This window comes from Monodelphis domestica, chromosome 1 (genome assembly GCF_027887165.1).
Source record: "Monodelphis domestica isolate mMonDom1 chromosome 1, mMonDom1.pri, whole genome shotgun sequence".
Lineage (NCBI taxonomy): Eukaryota > Metazoa > Chordata > Mammalia > Didelphimorphia > Didelphidae > Monodelphis > Monodelphis domestica.
The window spans coordinates 423,021,743-423,048,260 of NC_077227.1; the positions used below are offsets into that span (position 1 = coordinate 423,021,743).

General features: G+C 36.6%; 1 protein-coding gene across 1 annotated transcript in view; it reads left to right on the forward strand.

The window, feature by feature from the left end:
* The first annotated feature begins 1,164 nt into the window (after positions 1-1,164).
* LOC130456428 (prostaglandin G/H synthase 1-like) overlaps positions 1,165-26,518 on the forward strand; it is a 43,382-nt gene continuing 18,028 nt past the window's right edge. The window contains exon 1 of the mRNA XM_056812100.1: positions 1,165-13,420. Coding sequence (XP_056668078.1) covers positions 13,390-13,420 — 31 coding nt within the window. The 5' untranslated portion in view covers positions 1,165-13,389. The remainder of the gene's footprint in view (positions 13,421-26,518) is intronic.

A 26,518-nucleotide genomic window follows, 5' to 3' on the forward strand; every position in this document is an offset into this window, starting at 1 on the left:
AATTTCCTTCCCTATCCATTTAGGGATATCCCTATCCTTTCGTCACACCTCTGGGATCTCCCATATTGAGGGAGAATTCCTCACTGAACATATTGTGGAGGAATCCCAAATTGGATGTGCTTTAGAGACTGAGCAGGCCCAAGTGGCAAGAGATGAATGTCTTCCCTGAATCTCAGGCAAGATAATCGCAAGGACCAGTGTACTCAGGAATGATAGGAAGAAAAAGCATCCTAAAATTGGGATCTGTTTGAAATAGATAATGCATTGCTCTTTCATAGAATGGGCCATGCTTGCCATTCTACTTCCTGTGTAGAAGAGTAATGTTCCTTTCCCTTCCCCCAGGGGAAAAAACACTACCTTAGTCCTTTCCCCTACAGGCAGAGCATGGAAGCCTATCTGGGCTAGCCAAACTTGGATAGGGGTGGGTGTGTCTCCCTGCTGAAAAAAACAACTCAAAAACCCATGTGTGTGTGGGTGAAGGGATTTATACTTCACCCTCCAAGTGAAAAAAAGGTGCTTCTAAATGGCTCTTGAACTTTCAGGAAATCAGGTGCAGGCTGCAGTAGCTCATGGACAGCAGAAATGGGAAGGAGTTAAGAGGCTAATTATTATCTAAGGGAAACACACCTGGGCTTCTAGGGCAAGCAGTGATCAAGCACTCAGCTATTGGCAATGTACTTTACCAGCTGCCCAGAGAGCAGCTCCAATGACTCCCAGCTTGTGTGTTCTAAAGACACAGAGCCAGCAATCAGCAACAGTAACAGCAACAGCAACAGCAGCAGGAGCGAGCAGGATCAGGAACAGAAGCAGCAGAAACTGGTGGCTGGGAATTAGTAGTTGGAGTCTGGATCGGCAACAGTATTGCCAGAGGTAGCAGTGAGGAACACTGGCTCAAGCAGATGTGCTGAAGTAGTTTATCCTTTCTCTGTCAAGAGCCCCCAGCTGTCACTCACACTAAAGCATCTGGGCAGGTGAGGCAGGTGGGAAAAATAGGAGGAAAAAACCAGCAGGAGCAGGGCAGCAGCTCTGAAGAGAGTTTGTAGTTCATGAGGGGGGTGGGGGTGGGCAAAAAACCATGGCAGGAGAAACATGACTTTGCAAAATTTAGCAAATCTAACTTAAAAAATTGAGAATTCTTTATCCAACTTCAGTGGTTGCCATCATTGTAAAAATTAAAATTAATACATAATAATTTGAAATATTATATTTTATAAGATTTATTAATAATTACTAGAAGTAACAAAATAAAAAGGTAACAAAATAAAACCATGTGCCTATGGCTAATCTACCTGTTCAAACAGCTTGCTCCACCAATGTCCCAACCCAGGAAGGAAAGAGAGCTAGCCACAGAAGACCACCCTATTATCTCCTGTCTATGTCAGCATGTGATGACAGGAAGTCAGTGGGCTCCAGGGAAATGTAGTTCAAAGGCACAAGATTTTTAATTACACATCATTACTATACATAGTATTCTCTTGTTCCTGTTTACTTCACTTTGCATCACTTTAAGTCTTTCCAGATTTTCCTGAATTCATCCTGTTCATCATTTCTTATGACATAATTCAAAAAGTGAAAGTTAAGTAAATCTCAATTCCCTCCTATCCCCTAGGACTTTTGGCAGTCTGCCTCCTGATTTCTTAGTGCCTCCCACTATCTTTTTGAATTTGGTATGGGGGTATATGGTCCCCTGGACACCTCAAATCTCTAGAAATTGAGGAATTCCTCAATTCTGAACCCCAGGATTGTTGATGGTAAAGAAAGCCAGCCCTGGTGCAACTAAAGTGACAACTGCATAAACAAAGGATTCTCTGAGAGATGCATTTCCTTTTGTTTTAGGTATATTTCCGCTAGTCTTATGATAAGGGTTTTAGCATGACTGTACACCTTCTCAAATATCACTAGATTCTCTGAGATATGCAACTCACTCTCCTTTATGATCAGGATCTAAAATGTCAAAACCAATGCATACTTGTGCTTCTACCCCAAATACCAAGGCATCTCACATGGGAATGTCACCTAATCCTCTTTGTTTGTCCCCCTACCTGCCTTCCTGTCATGTAGTCTCTGTTCCTTTAAGGTATAAAAATCCTGGACCCCTTTTCCTCAGGGAGGCAGACTTTACCTGCACCTGCCCCCCTGCCATTCACTTAATAAATTCCTCTATTTTAAAGCCTCATTGGAGCCTGGTAATTCTTTAAGTGGGCACCCTTCCAAACCAGATAATATCAAGCTCTCCCACCACAAATTCAAATTAGCACCTGTGCTCCCTTTTCCTTAGCCATTCCATAGTACATCTTCCTGTGCAGTAATTGGGACAAGTTGTACACAGTGCCCCATTGTCCCCACTGGAGACCTCTGAAGTGAGAGACAGAGTCACCTCGTTCTGTTATTGGTATCTTAATATAAGGGAGAGGAATTTTCAGTAAGGGAGGAGACCATTATTTTGACATACTGCCTAGACCTCCTCTTTTTACCCAACCAGAAGGTGGTGAAGCAAACATCAGAGGGACCCTTGAAGGGCATCTTGGGCTACACAGAGGACCAAGTTGTACTGTGGCTTTAACAGTGACACCCACTCTTCTACCTTTGATGCTGGGGCTGGCATTGCCCTACGTGACCATTATGTCAAGTTCATTTCTTGGTATAACAACAAGTATGGTTACAGACATCATGTAGTATACCTTATGATGTACATGGCCTCCAAGGACTAAAGTGGAAAGCTATGGATCTTCATCCCCAGCCAAAAAAGAGTAGTTCCACCACTGGGAATCCCACATTCATAACCCATGTCCCTATGCTGGAGATCCCATGCCCCATTCACATACTTGTCCCAAAGCACCCCTGCTGTGTGTGTGTATATGTGTGTGTGTGTGTGTGTGTGTGTGTGTGTATGAGGAGCATAGAGTCCTCTATTGTGTACCATCAATAAAGTCATCACATTCAGTGCAAATATATATATATACATATGTATATATATTTATATTGCTCATGGGTAGGCCAAACTAATATAATAAAATATAATAAAAATGACAATTCTACCTAAATGAAGTAATTTATTTATTCAGTGACATACAAATCAAATTATCAAATAATTATTTTAAAGAACTAGGAAAAATAATAACAAAATTCATCTGGAAGAACAATTTTCTCCTTTGATATCTCAGATTTGCTGTTTAATTGGGGATTTTTAATTTGTTCTCTTTCTGGTTTTATTTTTTAAATATTTTTTAAATTGCATGCCTAATTCATTAATCTTTTCTTTCCCTACTTTACTGATATAAGTGTTTCTAGATGTAAATTTTCTCCAAAATACTATTTTGACTACATTCTATAAATTTTAGCTTGCTGTTTCATTGTCGTCAGTCTTTTTCTTTTTTTTTAACTTTTTTTTCAATTACATGTAGAAATAATTTTCGACAATTGTTTTCTGAATTTTTACAATTGAGTTTCTCTTCCAATCTTCCCCATTCAGGTGGTAAATAGTGTTGTATAGGTTATAACAATGCTTTCATGTAATATGTAATATGTATTTCCAAATTGTGTTGTCATTTTCTTTAATGAAATTATTTCTTTGATTTGTTTTTTTTACCTATTTATTCTTTAGGATTAGATTACTTAATTTCCAATTTGTTTTTAATTTGTGTTTCAATAACCCTTTATTGAATATAATTTTATTGCATTATGATCTGGAAAGGGTATATTTAATATTTAATTTTTCAGCCATCACAACCATATACCACAACTTGTTCATCCATTCCCCAATCTATTGTAGCTTTTTAGCAAGATGTAATTTCTTTACTCATCTTTTTAAATTATATCTATTTTTGCTTTTGTTTTGTCTTAAATCATGATTGTTAAGCCTGCATTTAAAACAATTTTCAGCTGAACCATAGTAGATTTTGCACTAGTCTGTTCCATGCCTTTTGGTCCTTCAGTATAGATGCAGCCAGATCCTGTGTTGTCCTCACTGTGATTCCATGTTATCTGAATGACTTCTTTTTAGCAGCTTGTAATATTTTTTCCTTGGTCTGATAGTTCTTGAATTTGGCTATAACATTCCTGGGTGTTGTCAGTTGGGGGTTAAGTACAGGAGGTGATATGTGGATTCTTTCAATCTCCACTTTTCCCTCTTGTTCTAGAATATTAGGGCAGTTTTCTTGGATAATTTCCTATAGGATAATGTCCAGGCTTTTTCTTTTGTCATGGTCTTCCAGTAGACCAAAGATTCTTAAGTTGTCTCTCCTGGAATGATTTTCTAAATCTTCTGTTTTGTGAATGAAGTGCTTCTTATTTTCCTCAATTTTTTAATTCTTTTAATTTTGTTTTATATTTTCCTGCTGCCTTGTGAAGTTGCTTGCTTCTAAGTTGTTGTAGTCTGGTTTTTAAAGACTGGATTTCTTCCCTGGCTTTTTAGTCATCCTTCTCCTTCTGATCTTTCATCTCCTTTGTCTCATTTTCAGGCTGATTAATTTTGGCTTTCAAGATACTATTTTCTTGTTTTAGTTCAAGTGCACATGTTTCCAGATGACTTATCTTGCTTTTTAAATTATTTTTCCAGTTCCCCTTCAGCATCTCTTAATTGTGTTTTGAATTATATTTTGAGTTTTTCCAAAGCCTGTGTCTAATTTGTTGGAGTTTCTATGTTTTTGTTTGGTGTTTCTTCATCCTTCTTCATTACATTTGTTCTTTGTTCATTGCCTGGATAGAAGCTGTTGATTGTAATTTCATTTTTCTTTTTCTGTTGTTTGCTCATATTTCCCCCTTCTTTTCCCCTGTTGTTGCATGCACTCTTGTTCCTCTCATTATGTTTTATATCTGTGGTTTTGGGCTTTTCTGTCAGCCTTCCTCCTTGGAGCTTAGTCAGCATCTCTCAGTGCAGTCTGTGGGGGAGGGGTCTTGGAGCTTGAGCTTCTCTTTCTTCTGAAGTCTTTGATGAGATTAAGTCCAGCTGGTTTGAACTTGTAGAGCTGGATGTGCACTGAGGCCAAAACTTTGGGAAGGGGGGGGCAATATGGAGTATCTCTGCTGCTGCAACTAGGCTGCCCGCTCTGTGCTTCTTCTCCAACTACTTCTCCACCACCTGTGTTCGATGCTCTGAGTCTTGCACAGCTTTGCCAGGAAGGTACACCCTCCAGACCAGCACCCTTGTCCAGCCAGAGGTTCCAGCTAACGCTGGTGGCTCAGTGATCTTGGAGGGGGAGGGGTTCCTGGGACCTTCCTTCTTCCTTCCCCTTAAACCTGAGTGTTCTCGAATTCAGGCTTTTGGGGGGGGGCATACCTTTTAAGGTGAGTCTAGCAGGAGGGCTCCTTGGCTCTGTCCTGTTATTAGGTTTGATTTTCAGTCCCCTAGGAGGATTTAGTTTGTAATCAGTAAGGAAGAATTTTCAGAGGTCTGAACTTTTGCTACCTCTAAGCTGCCATCTTGACTCCCTTATTTTCTTTTTCTGTGATATTAGCCAGTATACTAGGTATGAGGGGGTAACTCAGAATTGTTTTAATTTGCTTTTTTCTAATTAAGAGTGACTTGGAAAAATAAGAGTGATTGAGAGGATTTTCCAAGTGATTATAGGTATATCCTGAATTTCTTCATCTGAAACTTGCTTATTCAGAGCCTTTGATCATTTATCAATTGTGGAATGATTTACATTCTTATACATTTGACTTAGTTCTCTATGTATTTGAGAAAAAGGCCTTTACTAGAGATCCTTGTAAAAATTTTTTCCCAGATTAAAGTTGAACAAATTTAAACAGTGATAATTTCATATTTAAGGAATGAGACCTAGTTTAAAAGCCTCCATGGGTAAACTAGGTAAAAATTAAAGTCCTTAGAGGTTTTACCATGGACTAATTTGAGAGTAGAAATTTATATATCACCAAGGTAACTCAGAAAAGACAGTGTCAGGAAAATGGTTTTTTATACAGTTAACTAGGGTGACAAATCATTTTTGGGGAACTTCAAACTTCCCTTGGGATTCCCTCTGAGTAATATTGAAAAGTTAACATTATTGTCCCATAAGTCAGATTTTGTTCAGACTAGGTTAATATAAAAAGAAAGTTTTCAGGTGACTAAAAGTTTGTAGGAGGAATTGCCCTGATCCGGAACAATAAATAAAATAAATGGCAAACATAAACGCTATGAAACAAAAGGCCAAAGTAATATAATAATGATCATAGATAATAAATTACATCAAGTCTCCTTGTAACCTGATAACTCACTCACAGTATTCATGCAATCAGGGCATTTCATCTTGAATCCCAGAGGTCCTCTGCTGTCCTCTGGTCTTTGGAAACATCTTCCCTTGGACATTCTGGAAAAGCTCTCTTCATCAGGGCAGCTCTGAAGGGACTCCTTCTAGTGGATTTGCTTCTCTGATTCCAAGTTACTTGCAAAGACATGGTCAATTCTACTAAAATCTGCCAGCAACATTTCAATACAAGTTAGTGTAATCTCTTAAATTTGCTTTTCCTATAAGTACTTCATGTTGATAAAACTAACTGAAAACCTTATAGATCCAAACTCATTAACAGTAGAGATATAAGAAGAACAAATTGTGAACCCATAATTCACCTGCGACTTCAGAGAATTTCAGGTTTTTTTATACCACTTGTGCTTTCTATCTTTACCCAAAGCCCTGTAGGTGATATGGACAATGCCACTAAGATCCTAAAGGAAGAATCTTAAAAAAATATATTCATGAGGCCTCACATAACATGAGTCTTACTGTCTTTTAATATTATCACACAAATACTTAAAAAGAGAAATATGAAAAAAGAGATTTAAAAAATCTAAAAAAAATTTTTTTAAAAGGAATGCAATTTACATGTAAAGCAAAATCTAATTTTCAGAATGTATTTATTTATTATCTCATCATTAAAAACATACTCAAGGTCTGTATATCCCATTTGGAAGGCCACACACCACACCACACATACACACACACACACACACATGCACAGGAAGGCAGCTAAAACAGACTCTGTGGAATTCTTAGAATCTGATTAGACAGTGAAGAAATCGAGATCTATGAGATGCAGTGTGTTCTTGGGGAAAGTGTGAATAACCAGGTTTCAAGAGGCTTCTATGTTCAAATCCTAGTTCCCATAATTACTAGGTATTGAACTTTGGCAGGTGACTTTATTTTTCTGATCCATTTTCCTTATACATAAAGCAGAATGATTATCATATCCTGGCTCTTGCCAGCTCATAAGAGACTGTTCAGTAGCAGCAGAAACCTTTTAGTGCTCTACAAATATGAACCATTCTTCTGTGAGGTTCTCTCAAGTCCCTTCCAACTCTGAGGTTCAATAGACTTGGACTTGAGGGTCTGTTTTGTGCAGGACCATTTCTATGCACAGGGGGACACAGGTAAATAATTTGTGGGGCCTTGACCTTATGGAGCTCACCAAATGAAGACAGATACAGATTTAATTCAAGAAATTTTATTTTTTATTTTTAAAAATGAGTTTTTATTGATATTTTCTCTTTCTTACATCCCAATTGTTTCCCATGTTTACCTCTCCCTCTTGCTCTGGCTTCCCAAGAGCCATCTCATATGACAAATAGCATTTATTTGAGAAAACAAACAAACTCTTGCCCACTGTCATAGAATCAATAGTAGATCTCAGAGGAGCAGCAAAGGTAGGCAATTAGGGTTGAGTGAATTACTCAAGGTCAAACAGTTAGGAAGTGACCAAGGTCATATTTGAACCCAGGGCCTCCTCTCTCCAGGCCTGGCTGTCTATCCACGGAGCCATCTAGCTGCTCCAAAATAGCATTTTTTTAAGAAAGGAGAAAAAAGTCAGCACAATTATTTGACATGTTGGGAAAGTCTGAAAATGTGAAATGTAGAACATCTGTGGACTTCACACCTCCATGAAAAGATAGGTTGGGGATATCCTCTCTTTACATTTGAGTCCCACTTGATCTCAATTTTGCTAGATGGTGTGTGGTTTATTGTTTCTATTTACATTGTAGTTACTGTGTTACTCTGTCAGTTCATGGAGATCTTCCCATGTTTCTCTGTATTCATCATGCCCATTCACAGGGAGTGAAGGTCAACCTCAGGTCAACAAGTAACTTCCCAAGTTACTGCTGGTCTGTCATTCTTTCTATTCCCCTAGTCCTCCCCTATGGCCCCCTCCCCCAGTCTTGGCAATGAATGATCCTTAGCTTCCTTCCATTAGCATCTGTATCAGAAACTCAAAGTGTTTTTAATTGTTTGGGGGAGGTAGAGAAGAGCACATGGGACCAAAGTCCAGGACCACAGTTGGCTTCTGGCCCTTAAGAAACATTTGAAAAGTGAATACAGGATTAACAGAATAATCATGTCACAGTCCAGCTCTAAATTAACAAATAACCTGTGTACAGAAGGGAAACAGAGGAGAATGAGATAAATACAAAGTAGGGGTTCAAAGGCAAAGTCTTGGAGTTACTTAGCTGACTCATTTTGTAGTGATCAGCTTGGAGGACCAAAAGGCTAACATGCAGTTTCCTCATGGTCCAAGAGAACTGGGGATTAGCAAAAAGGGAGAGAAATAATAATGCACATGTAGTATTTTAAATTTTTCAAAACACAGCTAAACTGGGATCTTATGAATTTGGTAATAGAAGTATTCTTATTTTCTTTTTTGCAGAAGATGAATCAGAGGCATAGAAAGATAAAATGACTTACTTGTGGTTAAGAGCTAGTGTCATAAGGTAAGAGACCAGAGCAATGGTTAGCAGGTATTTGTTATTCTATTTTCTTTATTCATTTTTAAACTCTTGCCTTCCATCTTAGAATCATTATATGTTTTGGTTCTAAGGCAGAAGAGTGGTAAGGGCTAGGCAATGAGGGTTAAGTGACTTGCCCTGGGTCACACAGCTAAGGACGTGTCAGAGGCCAGATTTGAATCTAGGACCTCTCAGTTCTAGACGTGGTTCTCAAATCCACTGAGCCACTTAGATGTCTCCAGCAGGTGTTTTTTTTTGTTTGTTTTTTTCTATTCATGCCCAAGGATTTTATTTTTTAAAATTTTATTTAATTAGTCAATTTAGTATATTTTTCCTTGGTTATAAGGATCATATTCTTTCCCTCTCCCCCTTCCCCACTTCCTCCTGTAGCTGACATGCAGTTCCACTGGATTTTACATGTGTTGTTGATTAAGACCTATTTCCATATTATTGATGTTTGCACAAGGGAGATTGTTTAGAGTCTATATTCCCAAACATATCCCCCTTGACCCATGTGATCAAGCAGTTGTTTTTTCTTCTGTATTTCTATTCCTGCAGTTTTTCCTCTGAATGTGGATAATGTTCTTTCTCATAAGTCCCTCAGAATTGTTCTGGATCATTACAATGCTGCTAGTAGAGAAGTCCATTACATTTGATTGTACCACAGTGTATCAGTCTCTGTGTAGTGTTCTCCTGGTTCTGCTCCTTTCACTCTGTATCATTTCCTGGAGGTCATTCCAGTTCACATGGAATTCCTCCAGTTCATTATTCCTTTGAGCACAATCGTTTCCATCACCAACATATGCCACAATTTGTTCAGCCGTTCCCCAATTGAAGGGCATTCCCTCATTTTCCAATTGTTTTTTTGCCACCACAAAGAGCACAGCTATGAATATTCCTGTTCAAATCTTTTCCCTTATTATCTCTTTGGGGTACAAACCCAGCAGTGATATGACTGGATCAAAGGCCAGACAGCCTTTTAGTGCTCTTTGGGAATAGTTCCAAATTGTCCTCCAGAATGTTTGGATCAATTCACAACTCCTCTAGCAATGCATTATGGTCCCAATTTTGCCACATCCCCTCCAACATTCATTACTTTCTTTTGTTGTCATGTTAGCCAATCTGCTAGGGGTGATTAGAGTTGTTATGATTTGCATTATTTCTCTAATTATAAGAGATTTAGAAAAGTTTTTCATGTGCTTATTAATAATTTTGATTTCTTTATCTGGAAATTGCCTATTCATGTCCCTTGCCCATTTATCAATTGGAGAATGATTGATTTAGCTCCTTATATGTTTGAGTAATTAGACCTTTTCCTGAGTTTTTGTTATAAAGATTTTTTTTTCCAATTTGTTGCTTCCCTTCTAAGTTTAGTTGTATTGGTTTTGTTTGTACAAAAACTTTTAAATTTAATGTAATCAAAATTATTTATTTTATATTTTGTAATTTTTTCTAACTCTTACTTGGTCTTAAAATCTTTTCTTTCACAAAGATTTGACAAGTATACTATTCTGTTTTCACCTAATTTACCTATAGTTCCCTTCTTTATATTCAAGTCATTCATTCATTCTGAATTTATCTTGGTGTAGGGTGTGAGCTGTTGATATAAATCTAATCTTTCCCATAATGTTTTCCAATTTCCCCAGCAGTTTTTGTCAAATAGTGAATTTTTGACCCAAAAGCTGGGATCTTTGGGTTTATCATAGACTGTCTTACTGAGGTCACTTACCCCAAGTCTATTCCACTGATTTTCTCTTCTGTCTCTTTGCCAATACTATATTGTTTTTGATAATCACTGCTTTATAGTACAGTTTAAGATCTGGTACTACTAGGCCAACTTTCTTCACATTTTTTTTATAAGAAAGAATATTTTTAAAAGAAAAAAGGAAAAGAGCAAATATAATAAGTAAAACTGATCAGGGCAGTAGGGAACACAGTGGATAGAGCTCCATGCCTGGAATTGGGTCAAATCTGGCCTTAGATACTTCCTAACTGTGTGACCCAGGGCAAGTAACTTAACTCTAATTTCCTAGCCCTTGTTGCCCTTCTGTCTTATAATTGATACTACGCCAAAGGTAGGAGTTTAAAAAACCCCCATCTATACACTGACAAAATCAGTCACTGTTGTAGTCATTATGTATATTGTTTTCTTGACTTTATTTCACTCTGTATCAATTCATGTAAGTCTTCCCATGTTTCTATGTATTTATCATTTCATCATTTTTTATTATTCCATTATACTCATGTGCCACAATTCATTTAGCCAATTCCCTCTATGGGCATCTGCTTTGTCCTCAGTTCTTTGTTATCACAAAAAATGTTGTTCCAAATATTTTGGTGTATAAGTGAGACCTTTGTTATCAATGATTTCCTTGGGGTATATGCCTAGTAATAGACTGTCTGGGTCACAGAAATGAGAGATTTTAGTCACTTTATTTCCATTATATTTTTAATGAAACATTTTCCAAAATCTTTAGACTAATCCATAGCTCTACCAAAAATGCATTAGTGAGTCTATTTTCGTATAACCTCATAAACCTTGACTATTCCCATCATTTTTCATGTTTACCAATTTGTTAAGTATGACACCTCAGAGTTGTTTTGATTTAAGATTTAAGAAAAAAACATCTATTCTTGCTGTTCTTTTACCTTCCTGAAGCCTAGGCCTCACTGTAGGAAATCTATCTATCTATCTATCTATCTATCTATCTATCTATCTATCTATCTATCTATCTATCTATCTATCTTTGCAAAAGAACATGTCTTTAATCAGGAGAAGTCTCTTTTGTCCCTCTGAAGATCTTGACTTATTTTCTGAATGTTAATTTGTCTGTTTTTCATCAGTAGTTTGTCAGTTCTCTGTGTTGTTTTTCCTTTTTAACCATGCTTCCCTTGTACTTCCCAGCAACTGATATTATTTCTTTTGTGAGCTTACCTTTATACATTTGGTACATAATCTGGAAACTATACATTAGGTTTTCTTCTTTTTACTGCTGAACCAATCCCAGAGGTGTCTGGTAAAATCCTGAGCTCGTGTGAGTTCTAGTAATTTATTTAAAAAAAATTTTTTTAAACCCTTACCTTCTGTCTTGAAGTGAATACTGTGTATTGGCTCCAAGGCAGAAGAGTGGTAAGGGCTAGGCAATGGGCGTCAAGTGACTTGCCCAGGGTCACACAGCTGGGAAGTGTCTGAGGCCAGATTTGAACCTAGGACCTCCTAGAGATAGGCTTGGCTCTCAATCCACTGAGCTACCCAGCTGCCCCCTCTAGTAATTTATGATAAATCATTAAGGATAGAAAAGACTTTCTAACAAAGTATCTGAAAACTTCTGGAAGGGATCTTAGAATATAATAACACATTTATATAGCATTTTTAAAGTTTGTAAATTACCTCACTATCACAATTCACTTATCTCGGCTTTACCATACTGTTGGTTTTAAAAATGAACCTAATTCTGTGTGGCAGAATTTTTTCAATATTGCACAATTTTCCAGATGAATCCCATACTGTATACAATGGAAATGTAGTATGCCATTACAATTTTCAGAAGTTTGCCAATTTGAGACTGTACACGACATACTATTGGCTGATGGAATTAAAGGTGACCAACCACAGCACTGTGTTCTGTATCCTGGGTGCTGATTGACTCAGTGTTTATTAGAGAGTGGAAAAGGTTTATAGGAGAGTAGGAAGAGTTTATAAAGCCTTAAAATATAGGTAAATAGTAAAATAAATATAACATTTTTACCTGGCAGATTTTCAGGTATTGTGGGGCTCTCTGGAACTCTTGCAATATGTGAAGGATCACTGTACTTTCCTCATAATAACCGTATGAGGTAGGAAGTGTGAACATTATTATCCCCATTTTACAGAAGACAAATGGAGGCATTTGAGAGGTAAAAGGACTGACTGGTGACCCATGAGCCACAGAGTAAAATATCCAAGGTGAGATTCAAGCCTAGGTCTCCTATAGACAGAGGGAGCTATGCTATAAAAGGCTCTTCGTGAGTGCATTTGCTGGCCACTTTCATTTGTGTAAATCTACCATTCTAAAAGTTCAGGAAACTACTCCACAGACTCCCCAAGGATTGATTCCAGGACTCCAATCGAATGCTCTCCACTAATCAAGTCCAAGGGGGGCGGGGTTGGCTGGAGGTTTGAAGAGCAGGAGTGGGAAGATAAATGACAAGGAGGAGCCCAGTTGGCAGTACAAGGGGCTAGAGCCCATACTGTCCTGGGCTCCTTGTGCAGAGCAGAAGGATTCCTGCTATTTGAAGGCTGCTAGACTCTTAAAAATCCTTTTTCCCCACCATGATTTGTGAGTTTGATTGGGACAGTCTTTGATTCTAGTTAGGGCTCCTTTGCCTCCCCATTTGGCTTCTCTGCTTTCCACTTGCTTTTCTCTTGTCCCTCTCTATTCTCCTTCCCCTCTTCTCTGATCTTTTCCCCTTTCCACTTATTCACCTCCCACCCATTCTCTCACCTCTCCTATTTCTTTCCCATTGTTTTCTCCTTTCTTTTTCTGTTTTTTTCTTTCCCTCCTTTCTCCCCTTCCCTTATAAATTGTTTTCTCTCTCATTTTCTTGGTCTCCATCCCCTACTCTTCTCTCCATCCTGACCTTTTTCTTCTTCTTCCTAACCAGGGTCACATCTCTCACTGGGGCTGTTGCTTTTGATGTATTCTACTCCAGAAACCTCTGCTAAAGGTAGGGCTCATTCTCCATATTCTCCTGCCCCAGTCCTGGGAATGGGGAGGTCTGCTCCTTGGATGTGGCTGGGAAGTGGGGGAAGGGACTGGAGAGTATCTATTTGGGCCTCTGCAATAATTCTGAGGGCCAGGGAAAAAGGAAGAGTTTTAGTGGTCTCTTTGGGAGTTGGTGGTCAAGAAGAGGGAGTCTTCAGTGGATTTGCTCTATTGGAGCAATTTGTACCCTTCCCCAACCTCCCCCCACCATTTTCTCTACCCTCTGAAGAGTAATCACTAGCTGGACAAGTCATATTTCTTTAGGTCTCAGTTTCCTCATCTGTAAAATGAGGAAGTTGGCCTTCAAGGCCTTTAGGGTTTAGCTTTAATTAAATTCTGTTCTTTGTTTCAACATCCTGTATTCTAAGGAATTTTCCAACTCTAGCACTGTGGTCTGATTTCACCAATTCAGTGTTTTAAGACTTCCAGATCTAATGTTGTATGTTGTAAGGTCTCTTCCAGATTCCAGATTCTAAATTCTAAGGTTTAGGGCAAAGAGTAAGCTTTCTTATGTTTGAGGGAGGCAGTGCCTAAGGAGATAGGACATAAGCAAAATTATTTGCATGATTCTCTCATACTTTGTGTTTGGGAGTGGGGTACGACTTAGACCATGGACCCTTCTCTTTTCTTCCCTCCACTTTCCCCATAGATAAGGAGAGCTGGAAGGGACCCTCAGAGGCTATCTGGTTCAATGCCCTCTTTTAATGGAAGAGGAAACTGAGGTTCAGCAGGTTAGGTCATACAGCTAATAGTAGAGGCAGACTTTATCCCAGGTCTTTGACTCTGGAATCAGAGCTCTTCCCACTGTACCTGGCTATCTCACCTAAAATGGAGCACCTTCCTGGGGGTGAGGTTGGCTGTGATATCTGCACCTTCTCATTCTGCTTACTCACCACTCCTTCCCCCTATTGGATTTATTGGCCATTTTAGCTGAAAGGGACCTTACAGTGTCAGAGCTGGAAAGGACCTTGGTATTGATAGGGAACATAAGCAAGATTTTAGAACAAAAATGTCAGGATACAGAGAACAAAATTTCAAAGCTAGAAAGAACTTTAGAATGTAGAGTGGGAAGATACCTTAGAACATAATGTTTTAGAAGTGGAAGAGCCTTAGAAATGACTTATTCCTTCTCCTCCATTTTAAAAAATAATGAAAAAGGTTTAGAGAAGGAAGTCACTTAGCATGTTATTAACATTTAAAATTGCTAGGTGACTGAGTCATTGTTTTTTCCTTTTTAACCCTTTTTATTTTTTGTTATTCTGAATTCAACATTTTCTAATGTTCTAATGTACATTTCCATCTTCAGAGGAAAACAGATTTGCTTTGAGTCTGAGAATCTATTACATACATCTTATTTTTTAGAGTGTATAAATAAAACATTGATTTCAAAATTACCTTTCTTCTTTGACTCTTCCTTTGAACTTCTTTCTGTTATGTGCATTTAAAAACTTCCCAGTGACACTTTTTCTTTCCTTTTGTTCTGGCTTCATTATTACTATTCTCCTTCCTCACCTCCTTTCCTTCCTATCCCTCCCTTCACTTTCTCAACAATTATAAACAAATTCTTCCTTCTAACAAAGAACTGTAGTCAAATAAAATGCCTATTGTTTAGTATGAGCAAAAATTTATGTCCCATTCAGCTCCCTGAGTCAGTCACCTCTTTCTTAGGAGATGGGCAGCTTGATTCATGAAGGGTCTTGTAAAATTCTGTTGCTTACAGCATTGATCAATTTTTAAGTCTTTCCAAGTTGTTTTCATTGCAATTTTTAGTCATTGTATCTCTTGTTCTGTATCTGCTCACTGTTCAGCATCAGTTCATATCAATCTTCCCAATTTTCTCTGAACCCATCCCTGGAATCAGCTTTTAGTGACTAGATTGCTGTTTCATTCATATGCCATAATTTGTTTAGTCATTCAGAATTGATGAATAGTACCTCCTTTCTTTTCAGTTCTTTGCTATAACAAAAAGTGAGGCAATAAATATTTTTCTATATATCTTTTCCTACTTTCTTTTCCTTCTCTGCTTATTATGCTTAGTAGTGATAGGTTTAAGGGTATGGCTAGAATTTAGGGACTTTTAGTCCCAAATTGTTACTTGAATGGCTGGATCAGTTGAATTTGTAGCTCTACCAACAGTATATTGGGTTTCTATTCTTCTATAGAACATACAACAGTTATTATATTCTTTTTTATATCAGCTTTGCTAGGCTTGTGGATGTGAAATGGAATCTAAGTTATTCCCATTTGCATTTTTCTTATTAGGGATATGAACTATTTTTTCACATGGTTGTTGGCAGTATAGATTTCTTCCCTTGAGAACTGCCCATTTCATATCCTCTGAGTATTTAATGTCTATTGGGGAATGGCTCTTGTTTTTATATCTTTGAATCAATTAAAATATTTATTTAATTAAATAATTTAGAATATTTCCCCATGATTACATGCTTTTTCCCTCTCCTCTCCCCCAGACCTTGCCCCCTTCCTGGAGCCAATGAGCAATTCCATTGAGTTTTACATGTATTTGAATCAATTTCTTATGCATCCTGGATGTCAAAGAAACTTTGAACAAAGTCTTTTCCCCAGTTGGCTGTTTCCCTTCTTATTTTAACTCACTGGTTTTATTTTTGTGGCATTAAGTATTATGTTACCCATTTTATTTCCTGCAAGTGTTCTCTGCCCTCTCTTTGGTCAAAAACTCTTATTTCCATTGCTACAAAAAAGATAGCTCCTTAGGGGTAGGTAGGAAATGTAGTTAATAGAGCACCAGATCTGGAGGTAGGAGGACATGGGTTCAAATATGGCTTGAGACACTTTCCAGCTGTGTGATGCTGAACAAATCAGTTAACCCTGATTGCCTAAACCCCCTAAGAGAGCAGGTAAGGGTTTTTTGGAAAGTTACATCCTCTGTTCCTCTAATTTGTTTCTGATGTGACTTTTTTATCTAGGTTCTGTCTACATTTGGACCTTTTTGTGGTTTTTGGAATGAAATGATGGTCTAACTCAGTGATGGTAAACCTATGGTATGGGTGCCAAAGATGGCACACAGAGAGCTCTCTGTGGGCACTTGGCCACCCTCCCTGCCCACCCTCTACCTCAAGAGTTTGTTTCTAGAAAGGCAGAAGGATTTGGGTGGAGCTGCTCCCATACCCCTCTCTACCATGCCAGATGACATTTTTCTCACATCCTCTGCCCCTCTGCCCAGGAACCCCATGGGAGCTCATAGGGGGTAAGGTGGGAAGCTCACAGGTGGCAGAGCTGGAGGGGTGAGGAGTGCTTGGGTCACTCCCTTCCCCCTCTCTACACTCCCTGAGGATGTTCCTTACCTCATCAGTCCCTATGTTCAACAGCCCAATAGGAGCACTTTCTCCCCTGTGTGGGGTAAGAGGCAAGGCAGGGTACATCCAGTATGTAGAGGGAAAGGGGTACTGCACATGCCCTCTAGGGGGTGGTGGTCATGATACTTGGTCTGGGGATGGAACCTGACACTCTCTAAATTGTTTGCTTTCAGTGGTTTAGCTGATTTTGGCTAAACTTTCCAATTTTCCCAATAACTTTTGTCAAATAGAGAGTCTTTATTCTGATAGTTGGGGTCCTTCAGTTTATCAACCACTATGCTACTTCGCTTGTTTTTTGTTGTATTTCTATTTAGGTAACAATGACTTCTCTGTTTCTTAACTGATACTAAATAATTCCATTTCTGCTTAGTAGTATGTATCAGGTAATGTTAGGCTGCCTTTATTTTCCATCCTTTTATTTTTTTTTTTGCTCCTCTTGAGATTCTTGACCTTTTGTTCCTCCTGATGAATTTATTATTTTTCATAGCTTCATAAAGTATATGCTTGATAGTTTTATTAGTATAGCACTAAATAAGTAAATTGATTTAGTTAATATTGCCATTTTTATTATATTGGCACTTCCCAAGACAGAACAATTAATATCTTTTTAATTATTTAGGTCTATAGACTTTTATAAAGAAGGTTATGCAATAATGCTTATAGTTCCTGATTTGTATCTTGGTAGATAGACTCTTAAATATTTTAATATATGAAATAATTATTTTGGATGGAATTTTTCTTTCTATGTCTTTGTGCTGGGTTTTTTGTTGGTGATGTAACACCTTTTCTAGAAGGGAAAGCAATGACCTGATTCTGCATAGATTGCTAGAGGACCAGGAAGGGTCTCCTGCTGAAGGCAGGATTTGATCTGTATTGTAAAGGAAGCTAGATAACTTACAAAATAGCAGTGAGAGAGCTTATTCCAGTTATGGGAAGATGGAATGTCATTTGTGAGGAATATCAAGTAGGCAAGTGTTAGCTGGATCACAGAGTTCATGATGGGTAGTAAAGTATAAGACCACTGGAAAGGTAAGAAAGGACCAGGTTGTAAGGAATCTTTAAATGGCAAATAGAGGACTTTCTATTTGATTCCAGAGGCAAAAAGGAGCTGGCTTAGTTTAGTAAGTAGGAATTTCATGAGGTCAGACCTACTCTTTTAAGAAAATCACTTTGACAACTGAGTAGGGAGAGGATTCGAGTAGGGGGAGTTGATTGAACTTGTTCTTCTTTATGACCCCTTCTAAATCTAGGACCTTATAGAATGGAGTGTTTCTAGAGACACTATGAAGCCTGAGGATCCACTTTTCTTAGTGAGCCAGGTACCAGAATTACACAGCAAAACAATTGGTTCATCATATAATCTCATAGGGGTACACTGGAAGTTTGTATTAATTCTGCCTTGGGCAGAGTAGTTATGAAACAGGATTGATTTATTATCATGCTATTGGTTAAGGAGAGAAAATTGTCTAACAATGGCTTGAGGTTTGCCTATAAACCCTGTACTAGGATTTCCATGTGGCTCCCAAAACTACTTCTATACCCTTATGTGGGGAAGTCATTTATATGTGGAAATATGTTTGTATCACCCACAGGAACAATAGGTCTTAAACTACTTCTGTCAAACACAGAACTATGGAGTCCAGAACAATGGAGCACATTCAGAAATAGGTGTCAATCACACCCAGTCCAAAGGAAGGGAAAAGAATTAGTTTAGCTTGTGACTGTGCAGCATCGATTGAAAGTCTATACCTCTTTGGACATTTCCCTTTATTTTAGCTTCCTTTTATCTTGGCATTAAAAAGGAAAAAAATAATGGTTTCTCTGGTTGCTATACAAATTGCCAAACAAGCTCTCCTCCTTCTAGCTTCTCTCTACATTTTTCTTGTCCTCTGTAGATCTTTCATATTTCTGGGTTATTGGGAAGCACCTATATTCAATTTCTTTTCTTTTCTCCTGTTAAGGGATCTTTTCTAATTACCACGCTTATTCCTAAACCATATCTTCTTGCCTTGTGAAATGAATGAAAACTGCAAATCACAGCCATCTATGTGTATATAGGCCTTGAGTATCTCTTCTAGTGGAGGTATTATCTTTATATGCAAAAATGCTGATTATTTATAGTTTTATTTTATTTCTGACCTTTCTGACCTTAGTAATTACTTCAATAATTTTTAGTTCATTCTCTAATGTCCTCCAAGTAGATCATTATCTAATTTGAAAAAAAGTGATAATTTTGTTTTCTTCTTTGCCTGTTCTAATTCCTTCAGTTTTTTCTTGTGTTTATTTTGAGCTAGCAATATGTCAAATAATAGTTGTGATAATGAACATCCCTGCTTTACCCCGGTCTTACTGGAAATATTTTTAATTTTTTTTAAATTTACTTGAGTTTTTATTTGGGGGTTTTGATTTTTTTTTTGGAAAAATTTTTATCTAATTAGTTAATTTAGAGTATTTTTCCATGGTTACAAGAATCATGTTCTTTTCCTCTCCTCCCCCCAAACCTTCTCATAGCCAACATACAATTCTTCTGGGTTTTATATGTGTAGTTAATCAAGACCTATTTCCATATTATTGATATTTGTAATAGGGTAATCATTTAGAATCTATATCCCCAATCATATCCCCATCGACCCATGTGATCAAGCAGTTGTTTTCTTCTGTGTTTCTACTCCCACAGTTCTTCCTCTGAATGTAGAGTGTTCTTTCTCATAAGTCCCTCAGAATTGTTCTGGATCATTGCATTGCTACTACTAGAGAAATCCGTTACATTTGATTGTACCACAGTGTATCAGTCCCTGTGTACATTATTCTCCTGGTTCTGCTCCTTTCACTCTGCATCAATTCCTGGAGGTCATTCCAGTTTACATGGAATTCCTCCAGTTCATTATTCCTTTGAACACAATAGTATTCCATCACCAACATGTACCACAATTTGTTCAGCCATTCCCCAATTGAAAGACATCCCCTTGTTTTCCTTTTTTTTTTTTGCCACCACAAAGAGTGTGGCTATGAATATCCATGTACAAGTCTTTTAAACCCAGCAGTGCTATGGCTGGATCAAAGAGCAGACAGTCTTTTAGCACCCTTTGGGCATAGTTCCAAATTGCTTTCCATAATGGTTGGATCATTTCACAACTCTACCAGCAATGCATTAATTTCCCAATTTTGCCACATCCCCTTATTGATAGTGTTTTTCCTTTACAAATAATAATGGATCTTAATTTTAGAGAGATACTATCTATTATATTAAGGAAATTTTCATTTATTCCCAGTTTTTTGTTTAAATCTGAAATTGGTATTACATTTTACCCAAAACTTTTTTATTTATATACTTATATAATCATATCATTTTTATTATTTTTGTCATTAATATGATCCATTAAGTTTATAATTTTCCCAATACCAAACTAAACCTTCATTCCTAGTATCAAACTAACCTGGTGATAATATACTTATCATCTAATTATGTTGCTGTTGCCTTTCTAATAATATTTGATTTAATATTTCTGTGTCTCTATTGATTATGGATAGTGACATATAAGTTTTCTTTTTTCTCCTTTATCTCTCCCTGGTTTAGGTATCAAGGCTATAGTTCTATAATTGAAGGAATTTTGTAGGAACTTTTCCAATTTTTACAAATGTTTATATGACACTAAAATTTATTATTCTTTGAATATTTGTATAATTTGCTTGTCAGTTCTTTAAGTTCTGATTTTTTTCCTTTTGGAATTTATGTATTATTCAATTTCATTCCCTTTGATTAGGTCATTTAATTTTTCCATTTCTTCTCTGATAATTTGGAAATTTTATTCATTGGCTTTTCTAAAAAGTCAGATACATCTAATAAGATAAAACAAAATGGGGAAAGGACTCGCATGTACAAAAATATTCATGGCAGATCTTTTTATAATGTTAAAGAACTGGAAACAAATGAGGAATACATGAGTAATTTATAATATGTAAATGTAATGGTAGATGGCATGAATGTTATCCATTATGGTATAAAAGTGATGAAAGGAATAGTTTTATAAAAATCTGGGAAGATTTGTATGAACTGATGCACAGTGAAGTGACTAGAACCAAGTTTATATAGTAATAAAATTGTAAAGGAAAATAACTTTAAAAGATTAAAGAATTCTGACCAATAAAATGTTCAACCATAAATCTAGAGTCCTGACAATGAGCGATCTGACAGATATGTGATGAATTCAAGTTGTGGAATGCAACATGGACAAGGACATTTTGAGAATTTGTTTTGCTTGACTATGAATATTTATTGCAAGTTTTTTTTTCCTTTTAAATTGGGGAGAGAAGAGAAGGGAGGGAAAAATAAATACCTCTCAATTGCAAGGTAAAATGAAAAAAAATAGGAGTTTTATGCTTGTATGAATTAGGCTGTTTTGTTTGTTTTCAGTTTTGTTGGCATATAGGGAAGACAGTTCTTTTCCTTTTTCTTTCTTGAAATTCTACTTTTTCATTTTTGTTATTTGCAGTTAGGTTTATTTTTTCCATTTGGAAAAATCAGACGAGCTATTTTTAATACATTTTATTGTTATTTTAATAGTTCTTTGTTTTATCTAACCATTCTATACTTCAAGTTAAAAAATTTCTTTGATTTTCAGAATTTTCATTTTGATGTTTTAAAAATTATTCTTTTTGTAGTTATTTTTGTTAAGTTGTATGCCAGATTTAATGATTGATCTGTTCTTTTTCCTTTAATTAATGAAAGTTTTTAGATGCATAAAATTTATGAGAGGACTCTTTTGGGTATGTCCCAAATGTTTTGATCTGTATCCTCGGTTTTGTGGGGTTCTTTATTTGCATGACTTATTTTCGACCTACCAATTATTAAATTGTTCTCCATTTTGCCCTGAATCTTTTCTTAAAAGGTCCTTTATTAATTATGCTTTTTGTTGTGTTGTAGTCTGTAAAGGATATGTTTAACATTTCTGTTTTCCTTAATTTGTTTGTTATGATTTATGATCTAGCATCTGATAAGTTTTTGTAAAGGTGCCATGCACACCTGAGAAATTCATATGTCCCTTTCTATTTCCTTAGTAATTGCAAGAGATTTATTATATTTATCTCTATTCTGATTTTTAACTTCTTTGTTGTTTATATTTTTTGTTAATTGTCTAATGCTAAAAAGTCTATGTTAACATTCCCATATGTTATAGTTTTACCATAAATTTCTTCTCATAATTTGATTTATTTCTCCCTTAATGTATAAATTTTAAGCCATTTGATGCAGAAATTCATAAATATATTAAGTTCTGATTTGACTTCATTGTAGTGTCTTTCAACATAATATGATTTCTCTGTTCATTTCTTTTAATGATGTCTATTTTAAAAATTTCTTGTCTGAAGTTATGAATGCTTCCTCTGATTTTTTGAGGTCACTTGAAGTATGATGAATTTTATTCCAGGTGCTTATTTTATATCTCTCTGTATCTTTGTTTCAAGTGTGTTTCTTTTAAATAATACATTGTTGGATTCTGTTTTATATTCATTCTGCTACCTTCTCCTCTTTTGTGGGCAAGTTCATACCATTCACATTATCAATTATGATTGTTAATTGCATATTTCCATGCATCATATACTCATATAGTTCCCCTTTTAAATTCTTATTATTTAATAAAGAAAGTGGTTGAAAACAAGTGTGATCAATAAGTGATCTATAATTGAAGTGATTTTCTTTAACTCTCCTGCCTTTCTTCTCTTCCCTTTTCTCAGATACTCCCCATCACTAGTTCTTACTCATTAGTTTTTTCATTTAAATTTTCTTCTAATGATAAATACTCTGGAGTTGAAGTTTATTTTCCTAGTGACTACTTTTCCTACAGCACCACCTTCCTTTTAAATCGCCCTCTCCCTTTCCATGTCCCTTCTTGTTGAATTTAATGTATTTCTCCATTGGGCATGTTCAGCCTTCCTATGTACAGTTCAGATAAGAATGATGTTCTTGTGAAGCTCTTTCTCCTTACCTGCTTTTCCATTTTTTGGTAGTTTTTTTTCTTTTCAGGAACTTTGATGATGAAAAATATTGTTTCCCTACCTTCTTCTAAATATAGTTCTTTCCCCTGACTTCTTTCTTCTCCTAAGACCATCAAAACAGATCAAAACCAATCCTAGATTCCCTATATTTAATTCCTTCTGTGACCCTTAAAGACCTTAGGGTTCCAGAGTGACATTTGTTTCTCCTCTCTCTATTATAATGTAAGAACATAAATATTTAGCTCCTTCTAATTGCTCAAATAAATTTACTTATTAAAGTGTCTCTTCATTTATCCATTTTCATTTCAGTTTCTGTTCATTTCTAAGTTTTCCTTGGGGAAGCTTGAAAGTGATCTGTTTTACTAAAGGCCTATGTTTTCCTCTTTTAGAACTATACTGTTTTTCAGGGTAAACTATTCTTGATTGTCAACACTTATCTTCTATCTTACTTAACAGTTCAAGTTTTCTTCTTTATGGTAGTAGCTTCTATGTGTTATATGATTGTGGTTCCTCAGTTCTTGAACAACTTCTTTCTGACTTTTTCATTTGACCTGGAAGCTCAATTTTGACTACGACATTCATGAGTACTATCATTTTGAGGTTTCTTTCAAGAGATGTCCAATAGATTCCTTCTGTTGTCATTTGTCCTCCAATTCTAGTAGGTATGAGCAGATATCATCTGTTATTTCTCAAAGTAAAATGTCTAGTTTTCCAGGAGTTAGATATTTCTTGGTTATCTTTCCTTGACTTGTTTACCCAGATATGTTTTTTGATAGGAAAAACCTTTTGTTTTCTTTGCTTTGTTCAATATTTGATCTTGTTCTCCTACAAGGTGTCCCAACAGTTTTTGTGAAGTTTTAAGTTATAATAATGATGTCACATTTTATGCTTTCTCCACTTAAAACTATTAACTCAGCAATATCAATAATTATTAAAAATCTGAATTGTTTTAAACATCATTAGCTATGACATGGTCACATTTTAATAGTCTAAAGCTGCACTAAAATTTTGGAACACCCTATGTTTTTTGTTATTTCATAAATTCGGTGATTTCTAATTAGCCTGTTCTAATATTTAGGGATTTAAAAAATTTGGCAACATTTTCTACCTTTTCTTCTGGACTTTCTTTCCACTTCATTGCCTGAAAGCTTTTATTTGTAATTTCCTTTTCTTTCTTGCTTCATTTCTTCCAAGTACTTTCCTAATCTTTGAGGCTAAGATACTTCCCCCCCCCCACCCCCCAAGGTTTTGCTTTTAGCTATTGTGGAGATAATCTCTTCCTCTGGGCTTGTCTTTTCACCACTTCTAGATGCATGCTATTTCCTCGTAGCATTCAGTATCTTCTCCTATTTAGTCATATATTCAGCTTTGGTGCCTAATTTGAGATTTTATATCAGGTCAAAGTTCTGCCCTAATCTGTACTCTTGAATGGAGTGGTGGGGTCCTTTTTGGTCCTGTCCTTGGTTTTCTATGCTTTCAGAGTCCTGGTAAGTTTCATATGGTCTCCTCCTAGATTAACTAAGTTCAGGACTCTTAGGTCTTCAGGGCCCATTGGAACATCTTGGATATTGGATTGCAAACTTCCAGCTTGCTTGAGATGTCCTGGTCTAAGAGTTATTCACTTTAAGAATGCTAGGGGTTTCCTGCCACCCTGGGAATTCCTCACCCAACTACTCCAGCCTTCTGTCACCAAAGTATAGAAGACTGTAGGCTTCAGGTGCCTCCTGGAGAGTCTTCAGTATATGTTGCAAGGTTTTGACTTATCTTCACTTTCACCTGATTTTTGTTCTTGACAGAATCTCTTTCCAAATGCAATAGGCTTCTAACTGAATTAAAGTAGTTAATTAATTAAAGTTAATAACATAACCCATTCCATCCATTCATAATCTAGCATTGTGTAACAGCATTGAGGGAATAGGCTGAAAATCCCATAAGGGATAAACATGAAACAGTCCCAGAAAAAGAAGAAAATAGCATTCATCATGTCTCCTGACATGATGCCCAATGTATAGATAAAGTTGTTATATAGAATAGGATATGTATTAGTATCCACCTCGATTAATAATAACAATAACCAAAAAAAAACAGTAACAGAAAAAAAGGAAAAAATATTTTTTTCTCTTAACATATGTGCGTTTGCCCTTTAGTCTATTTAATATTTAAACCTCCCCTTGTGTCCATCAAAAGTCAGAATTCTGTTTTTTCAGGACCTTGGAGAGCAAACAGGTATGGAAGTAAAACTGGAATCTTGCAAGGTACTTCAACTGCCAGCCTCACAGACCTTTCTCAACTACCCTGGTCTAGGGCAATTTTTGTAGATTTGACCTACTCACTCATAAATTGAAATAAGTATAATTAAAATACTAGGTAAACAAGTAATTATAACTAGCTATGTATTAAGCTAAGAGAAAGGAAGGAAGGGAATTGAGGCGATCTAAACTTACACCTCAAAAGCCAGTATTCTGACCCATTAACAGCTTTCTTTACTAATCTGATTAATTTCTTAAGAACTAATTAAGATTAAAGGAGGGGCTGGTAGGAGCAAGAACAAGGGTCAGAGTAGTCTCACAAACTGGAGTCCTCTTGATGATGGGTCTGGAGAAGTCCCAGTAGAAAATCACCAGCAGCAACTCTGTTGAAAATCACTCTTCAGCAGCAGTAGAATCTCAAGAAAAGCCACAGGAGAGGGAATATCTAGTTCCACCCTAGAATAACCCTCCTGGCTCTTCTGACTGTAAGGGAAAGCAACAACCTGTCAGCCAGAAACTGCCTTTTCAGACGTCTGAAATGTTGGCCTGTAGGATTGATCTCCTGCTTTCAGCTTGCTCCTGCTAAAATCCCTTACAACAGGTCGCACTTCTAGGAAGTTATCTGAGGACAGATTTGAGCCCAGGACCTCCCATCTCTAGGCCTGACTCTCAGTCTTCTGAACCACCTAGCTGTCCCCTTTTGGAATTCTTGATCACTCTTTGGTCTTATAATCTTTTGACGTCTTTGCTGAATATACATTTGGGAGCTGGGCTCCTCTGCCATCATTAACCAGAGGTCAGTGTATTCATATTTATTATCCCACTATTTTCTCCCCTAAACTACACTATAGCCTACCCCTTCTATCCCCTATGGATTAAATGTAATCACCTTAATGTAATATCTACCTGACCCTGGAATTATAGAAAGGAAACCCGAGTCTGCTAATAATAGAAAAATCATTGGGTTGGAAGACTCAAGTTCCAAGATCTAGGCCCAGGTCTGCTACAAAGTTGTTCTATGACCTTGAACAAATAATTTCATACTACTTTGGGACTCAGTTCCCTTAAATGTAAAATGAGGGGTATGGATGAAATATCCAGTAAGGTTCTTTCTAGTGCTAGAGCTGTGATCTTAGTTAATGATCTCTGATCCTAGGCAAAGGTAATTTAATCCTCTAACTTTTATAAATGAGTAAACTGAGGCTTAGAGGTGACATAATTTCTTCATTTGATCACATTTTTTAAAAATAGTACTGAGTAGAATTGTAATTCAGACCTTCTAAATGAAAAGATAATGAATTTCCACTGCATAACACAGGCAGTTTTTCTGGATGTCTTGGGGTTAGGACCTGAGGGACTGGTTGTGATGCCTTTTCAAATTTTTTCTTGCTTGGAGCACTTATGATTTACTCACACTTGAAAATTTCCAAACATTTCTGTTCTGTTTTCTTGGTCTCTTTCTTCCTTGATTCCTGCACCTTC